Consider the following 8444-nt stretch of genomic DNA (forward strand, 5'->3'; position numbering starts at 1 on the left):
TTCAAAATATTCATTTCTAAATTAAAAAATAATATTCAAGTTTTTCTTTCTACAAAATAGATATAAATATGTTTAAAATTATATTCAATTTCTGATATAACAATAAAGATTTAAAAACAGCCATTCAATCTGATGTTTAAAATAATATAAACTTCACTTTTTTGTTGTTTAGGGGGATGTTTCATCATGTAGATCATGCCACATTCCCAACTTTATGTTTAGAGGGATGTTTCATGATATAGATCATGCCACATTCTTAACTTTATATTTAGGGGGATGTTTCATGATATAGATCATGCCACATTCCCAACTTTATGTTTAGGGGGATGTTTCATGATGTAGATCTTGGCACATTCCCAACTTTATGTTTAGGGGGATGTTTCATGATATAGATCATGCCACATTCCCAACTTTATGTTTAGAGGGATGTTTCATGATATAGATCATGCCACATTCCTAACTTTATATTTAGGGGGATGTTTCATGATATAGATCATGCCACATTCCCAATTTTATATAAATGATATTTAGATGGTAAGGAGCCTGTTATCAAACTCTCTAATTGACTTGACAGGGGTGTCAGATGATTTGACAAAGTATGCATATTTGTTGCTCTTCTTCTCAGCATCTCTGAAAAATTAAACAATTATTGAAGGATTAAATGCATCGAGTGATTAGTAAAGAAATTGAATCATGGAAAGTAAACTATTAACTGGTTTCATCATATTTCACAGTAGCTTTTGATAAACAGTTTTAGGTTAGGTTAGGTAAATGTTAATGATTGCCCCACAGGGTCAGCAAATTGGCCCCGCTGGGTTAGAGCCCCCTCGCTAGAAATAGGAGAAAAGCTACTGTGATAATACGATGAAACCCGCTACTAAATAAAGACCTACTTATCAGATTAGAAGTTCATTGCAAGAAGTTGAAGTAGTTCACTCCTTTATAATTGCATGATAATGATATGAATATTTTGTTTACGATTAATGTTTTAAAGTTTTTTTTCTGGATTAAGCACAGTTTAAAAATTGCACTGACTTTATGCCACAGAAAAGTAATCAGAGAAAATTTTCTACACCAAGCTCTTTCAACAGGAACAGAAATAGAATATGATTTAAGAATTGTAGGCTTAAAGAATGTGATAAAGTAGTATTCGATGAAAAATTGCTTAATTATTAGGAAGGTAGGTTATGATTAATATTTCTATTATACGATCAAATCATGCAATATTACCTTTGTGCCATGCAGGTCTTGACTTGTGAGATGGACATGATGACAAGATCTCTGAGCCTCGCAAGAACACTCTTCTGGACCTCACAGCTGTACAGAGAGAGGGACCTAAATAGTATAGGATGGCTCAGGTCATAAAAATCACAAGATCTTCAAATTTGGCTTAAAACTCTCCTGCACTTTTTAAAGCTTGGTCAAATATCAATTTTAACTGTTTCTGAACAGATCCAGAAAACTGCAATTTATAGTATGATGATGTTTAACAACTTAATTTATATTTTCATAAAAAAATACTTTAAAATATGTTAAATGCTTCTCATGACCGGATAAATTATTTACAAATTCTCTAAAAAAGTATTGTCTGTTTTTCTCATTAAATATTGCAAATAATCACTAATATTTATAGAAAAATCTAGAATATTATAAGCTAAATTCTTTCTAAATCCTTTAAAAGTAAATCTAGATAGTAGCAAACAAGGATAATGTAGCAAGGTAATCGCTAAATCTTACATGGAATTTTCAGCAGCCTCTAGATCAGCCATAGAGGGCATGCCTCTCTTCTGGAACAGGAAGCCCAGAGGATCCTCCAGCTTGCCAGAACCATCTACCTGGTCCCCTGAAAAACATATGAAAACCATTGCCATTTAATTATTAAAGTAAAAAAATAAAGGGGACATTAGCTAACTGTAACTACCCACCAAAGACCCTGTGCAAACTTGCAATTGGGTCATTGAATATCAGCCACTAGCATCATAAATATTTACACAGCCAAGTTGCTATAGAAGAGCAAAAAGCAATTTGCTAAAAAAGTCCCGACCACTTAGGCCAGGATGTTGTCTGGGTTATAGATTTTTTCTTAATACTCATACATTTATTATTTGATCTGTTACAGTATACAGGGTGCGCCACATATCCTCGGACTTTAAATGGCCATAGCTTCAAAACTACTTGATCAATCAGGACGTTTGACCCCACTATAAAAAGCTTAGGTAATGACCTTTAAGCACAAAATATCTTTGGATGAAGATGGGCTCGTACTCCGAGCTGGCCTCGCTTATGTTCAACAAGGCAGATTTGAGTTGCGCCGGTGGTATAATCTGGATTCTCGACTAGGGCCAAATAAATCGGACCTCAGCCCATCTGTAGATGAGGTAGAGTTATGTAACTTGCTGGGGATACTGTTAGATACATAAGTAAGACACTAGAAAAGACTAGAGCTCTCTATCTAAAATGGCTTGGCTGTAGTACTCCGGCAAAGTGAAACGTGACAGATTTAGAGTTGTCAAAAACGTCAAAAATCGTGTAAATATCTCGACTTTAGAGACCCATATGGAACTTAATAACTCATTTTAGACTATGGATTGCACTGATAAACCTATTTGAATCTTCACACCATTTCTAAAAAGGCATAGAACGTCGTTCTAGCGCAACTGTGGTCTAAATAAAGGCCTCCGTGTCAAATGGTAGCTTGAAAGTTGGGTGAATTAGGATCCTGCGGTTACTCACATTCCTAAGGAAATGGGGCCTTCCAGCAGCCCGATCTTAATTCAATGGACTTTTGGGCCTAGGGCTACTTTGAAGCATGCACCAATAGACGTGCCCATGCCACAAAGACCTCCCCCATTGCCACTATCAAGGAGAACTTCGCCATCTTGGACAGGTACATTTTGACCTGGGCCTGCCGGCGGTTGAGGAGGCGGGTAAAGGCGGTGATTGATGCTGGCGGCGATTTTAATCAATGATCTAATAGTCATATACCTAGTTTGCTTCCCAGTTTTTAAAATTTAATAAAATCTTTAAAATTGACGATTTTATGTTCATTTGTTTACAATTTAGAAAAAGTCCGAGGATATGTGGTGCACCCTGTAATATATGGGTTTTAAGAATCTGTTAGAAAATATGCAGCACCACAATTTGATAGAAATCAGGAATGTTTAAGTTTTCATATTTTGAGGGGGGTAAAATGAGAGGTTTCAAAGGTTTAAGGGAGTAATCTAATGTATTTTTAAAGAGTAAAATGAAAGGTTTTATAGTTTGATGGAGGGGGGGGGGGGGGTAAACGCCCCTTTACCCCCACCCTTAAACGGCTATCATGCTATCATATAAAAAGTTCAGGATTAACAAAAAGACATGTTACAATGTGGCCATCCTGTTATGAATACTTTTCAGATGCTCAAAGCTACTTAAAGGACGCCTGCAAGAAATACCACGCTTAAACTGCTGAAAGACTGCCACAAGTAGACCCAATACCCCAAATTTAAAGCCTTCAGCTTTAATAACAAAAAAGTTCTAGGCATTTCAAAAAAGCATTTTATATACAATGGAAATTTTGAAAGATTTCCGATGCTCATAAAAGAAAAAAACAATATTAAATCACGTCGCCTAGACACAAAATTATAACCTTATCTTTGTCAGAAATTTAGATTGCCTGTAACTGATTACATTTTTACAATAAAAACACCACATTTTATAGTCAAAATCTATGAAAAAAATTCAATTTAAATTGCATTTTAAACAAAAATCATAGCGGAAACAAAGGGGGAAACTTCTGCAAGCTCAGCTGTGATTCGTTGCTAAGCTGATTCAGCCTTCTGATTGGCTACAGTACACTCGGTAGAACGCAAGTTAAACTTAATTTTTTTTAATGATTTTGACTATAAAAATGGGTATTTTTATTGTAAATATATGATTAGTTACTGGCAATCTAAATTTATGACAAAAATAAGCTTATAATTTTGTTTCTAGGCCACGTAGTTTAATTTCAAAATTTCTAACATTAGCATTCAAATTCTTTCAAAATTTTCATTGTGCATAAAATGTCAGTTTAAAATGCCTAGAACTTTTTTGTTATAGAAGCTGAAGGCTTCAAATTTTGGGTATTTGGTCTACTTGTGGCAGTCTTTCAGCAGTTAAAGCGTGGTATTCCTTGCAGGCTTCCTTTAATATTTTGCTTCCATTCAAACTTCTTGTTTTACTTTTATCATATAATCTTAGATGTTTTATCTAATGTTAATATACTTAGAAATCGTAAAATCTTTTCAAATAATCCTAAAACACTTCAAAGATATAAAATTATTTTGTCCTAATTTACTTTTATCTTTCAAAACATCAATTTATTCATTAATTGTAAAATAATTCTTAATGTTTATGTTAGTTTATAAATTATGATTGTTTTGCAATGAAAATACAATTATTTTTCTAACAAATCCAGAACATTTATTAATAGGATTCTCTGTTCCTTAATTTTTTAAATGTAAGCTTTTTTTAGAATGAGTGTCTTAAGGTATTCTATAATATAAAGTAGAAAGGTTTTTTTTGTCTGAAGCAAAAGATCTCGAAAATTGCTGATCTGAATGGGTTTACTTATGAGGTGGTTTTATGTTTTTTTCCTGGACTACACCGCCCTCCCCTAGAGGCTAGGGTCAAATCAGCTAGTTGTCTTTAAGTGATTAAACTTTTAATGAGAAAGAAACTACTAAAAAAGAAATATTGCCTCGCAAAGGATGCAAGTTTTTTTCTTTCTTAATGACTATTTAAAAAATGATTATTTTTGTAGATAAGTCTAACTATTGAAGTATCTCTTTTAATTTCAATTATTTTCTGGATCATTTAATATTATACTGTAAGTTTTTATTGAAAAAAATCTACCAGTCTAAAATTATTAAGTTTCTCTATTTTGGTAATCATCTGTTTTGGCAGCATTTTGGCAAATATGGAGGTACAGGTTGCCAATAATTTAAATTAAACATTGATTTTCCTCTTCAATTAAGGGTAAGTCAAAGTTTATTGTTATTATGCACTTTTTACCCTTGTCTTTATAAATATTTCTAATATTTATATCAAAGCGGATTTTTTTCATTTATTTTAAGGTGGGTAATGCATAGTTTATTACTAGATTTGTTTTGACAAAGAAAACTTTATTCTATTACATAAATCTCATCCTTTACTTTGGAACTTTTTAAGATTTTTAACCATTTGGGGAGTGATATCTTTTTATGAGAAATGAATGCCCCTTCCCTACCATCAAAAAATTATATATTTGAAGGAGAGTAGTTTCCCCCATCTTTTTGGGGTAAAAGGTCCCTTGAATCTAGTGGGGTAATTGTTGAATCAAAAAGCAATGAATTTTTTATCACTTGGATCTTCAACAAGATTATTATTTACTCTAATAAAGTGAAACTTGTAGCTGACTAAAATAACGATTCCCCCATCCTTTCCGTTCCACTGGATGAACGAATTGACCAATAAATGATGTACATGATAGAATACTAAATTGGCGACAATTTCTCCCCTGTCATAATTCCCACATATATTCTATATCAAAAGCATAATCTCAAGTTTGACAGCCATGAAATAATTTTCACCATTTTCTGAGTGAAATGAAATGTGACATAGAAATTATTATTGTGCCTGCCTCCTCTGCACATCAGGTATAAGACAATGGTAGATAAATTGATATAAATCCTCTATAAGGCTACACAAATTACCTCTTCTGTAGATTACAATTATAGGTTGAAACATACGGACACTCAACTTAATTAATCATCCAATCAAAATCCGATAAAAGTCCCCTTGAAGTTGTTAAGCCAACGAATGAGAAAACTTTAATATAAAACTTTGTGGACAAGTGTAATAAACAGCCCAATGTCCCCTCCCTGCCTGCCGCCTGTGCATATCAGGTGCGTGATCTGCCAAGTTGGCGGACATAAAAAGTCAAAATAAACGGACGTTTTTATGTTTGATTGATTCATCTAAAACAGTTGGGCAGGTGAATATAAAGAATATAAATCTATTAGTGTTTTTTTCCAGTATGGCTTCGAAACCGATTAATATCCGCTGGATTAAAACCGGTTCTAGGCCATTCTGAAAAACTATTTATAGCATCGTAATACAGACAATTTTCCACAAATATTAAAATAAAAAAACGTAAAATTAATACCAGATTTGTTAGCCCGGGCCTTTGACATCTCGTCTAACAAAACTGGTTTTTAATCTTATTCTTTTTTATTATAATATCCGCGGAAAGCTATCTATAATAATAATAACTATTTGTATCCGGCTGTTATGTCAAGAGCTTGATGTTTATATTTTTAACTTTAAGACAAAGGTCGTGAAATTGCAGGTTTTCCAGTTATTCATCAGGCCTTTAAACAGTAATAAAGTTTAATATTAAGTTATCTTCAACGTAAAGAGAAATGATTTTATTCTCCTGACTATTATACATTTTTGATACTAATTTAATTGTTTGAAAATTGTTAGTTTGATAAACATATTATAATGTGTTTTTAATAGATCAACTAGACTTTCCAAGTATTTGTAAATATTATCAGAGAGAGGTAGGGGACAAAGGGCTGTTTATTACACTAGTCCCCAAAGTTTTACAATAACGCTTTCTTATTCATTAGCTTAATAACTTTGTTGACTTCGGTGAAATTTGATTGGTGTGTGTGTGTGTAGCCATAGTTTCTTAGTGTTTGGACCTAAGTAGTCATGGAGAAGGACGAGACACTTTTGTATAGCCACTGGGGCTATCAAGCTCCACGCCCAAGTACATTATGACTTGACCCGCTGTCTCAAGGGAGCTACTCTTTATTACCTCACCCTCGCCGAGTATGGCAGGTGTCCCAAATTAAGTCACCGTAATGAATGACGCTCTCCGCAGAGGAGCTTGGGATAAGGGTAGTACTGATATTATGTACTTGACTATTGAGTATCCAAACTTACTCAATAATCCCCTTCTTACACAACCAGGGGAAGTTGTGTGAATATGTTCAACTGAGAATTCGAGTTGCCCCATGGGGACTTGAACTCGAACTCTCATCACCGTAACTCAGTGCGTTACCACTGAGCTACGACGCCCCTAAATTTGATTGGTTGATTCATTAAGTCGAGTTTTCTAACGTTTCACCCACTCTGATTTAAATCTAAAGAAGGGGTAATTTTGTGTATCATCATTGGGAATGTACATCAATTTATCGGCCATTTTCTTATCACTTTAGATCCTGTTAACAAAACTTACCAATTCTTTGTAAATATTATTTGACAATACATGCTAAACTTAGAATCTTTGTATTAACATACAATTGTACTATTTTGCATTAAGGTATGTAGACATAGTATTATGAGGATGACCGTTATGTTTAATGTCATCAACTGCCAGTTTAAGAAATAAACCACATAGTTGACATAATTATTAATTAATGTAAAAAAGATTGTTTGGAAAAAGTATGTTGATATCCTTTTATATAAAGAAGTAAGCTTTTTTGTCTGTAGCGAAGGATCTCGGTTACTGCAGAACCGATATGGTCCACCTTTACAGTGACGATTCCTATAGGTCCTGGTTATAGTCTATTTCATCTTTATAGAAAAAGTCTGGGTATGGTTATAGGCAATTTTTCTGCCCTTCCATATCTATTCAAATATAGAGCCCTAGATGAATAGAGCCCATAATGACAGCGATATCAATTTTTATTTGATAACAAAAAAAAACAGAAAACTTACCGTAAGCAGCTGACAAGGCGATGAAGTTGACCAATGCTAAAGCTAAGACACGCATTCTAGTTTTTATTTAGTATTCTGAATTTAATTTAGTAAATAATGTATGTCCAATAAGACCTAATGAACGTCTAAATAAATGTCCTAGGCAGGTTTTAAACTATTGGGGTGGAGGAACAAGACAAGTCCCCTTATTAACTGATGAAAAAATTCCATAAAATTTCGTTTTATTACATTATTTTCTTAGATTCTGCTGATGATTTATTCTCAAGACCTCTAAATTTTATAATTATGTAAAAAATTTAAAGAAAATCTAACACAAAGTGAATTCTTATTTTCAAAACTTCTCTTTATATACTCTTAGATTCGTACCTCTCTCTGTTTCTCTCCTTAAAAATCTCCGAAAGATTTAATTTTCACCGTTGACGGAGATTATCTAGTGATACGAGAGGACATATTCTACAGAGGATGGGTTCATATATCTTAAGGTTTTTTAAAATGTACCTTGTAGAGGACAAAGTGTCTCAAAAATCAGCCACGTGACGTCATAAAAATGAGTGATTATCCATCTCTTTTTTATGGGTTTTCCTTTCCCACTTCTCCTCTCATCTCCCTTATTTTTATGACGTCAAAAGGCTGATTTTTTGAGACACTTTGTCCAGCTACTCTGGATAATAATAATTTTTAAAAAGTTTTTTTTGTACCTTTTCCTGTATATCCGT

At 33.3% G+C, this 8444-nt stretch overlaps 1 protein-coding gene across 3 annotated transcripts; it reads right to left on the bottom strand.

Annotated features, from left to right (window-relative positions):
- Positions 1 to 315: 315 nt before the first annotated feature.
- Positions 316 to 8048, bottom strand: LOC145314644 (uncharacterized). Of its 3 annotated transcripts, XM_080154642.1 has the most exons (5): positions 7729 to 7832; positions 1738 to 1843; positions 1231 to 1335; positions 894 to 938; positions 316 to 630 (listed from the first exon to the last, which is right to left on the bottom strand). In XM_080154642.1, exons 1-4 carry the CDS (start codon positions 7781 to 7783, stop codon positions 902 to 904), a joined length of 303 nt encoding a protein of 100 aa, XP_080010768.1. In that variant the 5' UTR covers positions 7784 to 7832; the 3' UTR covers positions 316 to 630; positions 894 to 901. The 3 variants fall into 3 exon arrangements, with proteins under 3 accessions (XP_080010768.1, XP_080010765.1, XP_080010766.1); XM_080154639.1 differs by lacking the exon at positions 894 to 938 and having other exon boundaries at positions 7729 to 8048; XM_080154640.1 differs by lacking the exon at positions 894 to 938 and having other exon boundaries at positions 1231 to 1317; positions 7729 to 8045.
- Positions 8049 to 8444: the final 396 nt, after the last annotated feature.

The sequence above is a fragment of the Acartia tonsa genome, chromosome 3 (assembly GCF_053477335.1).
Source record: "Acartia tonsa isolate MP-2025a chromosome 3, ASM5347733v1, whole genome shotgun sequence".
Lineage (NCBI taxonomy): Eukaryota > Metazoa > Arthropoda > Copepoda > Calanoida > Acartiidae > Acartia > Acartia tonsa.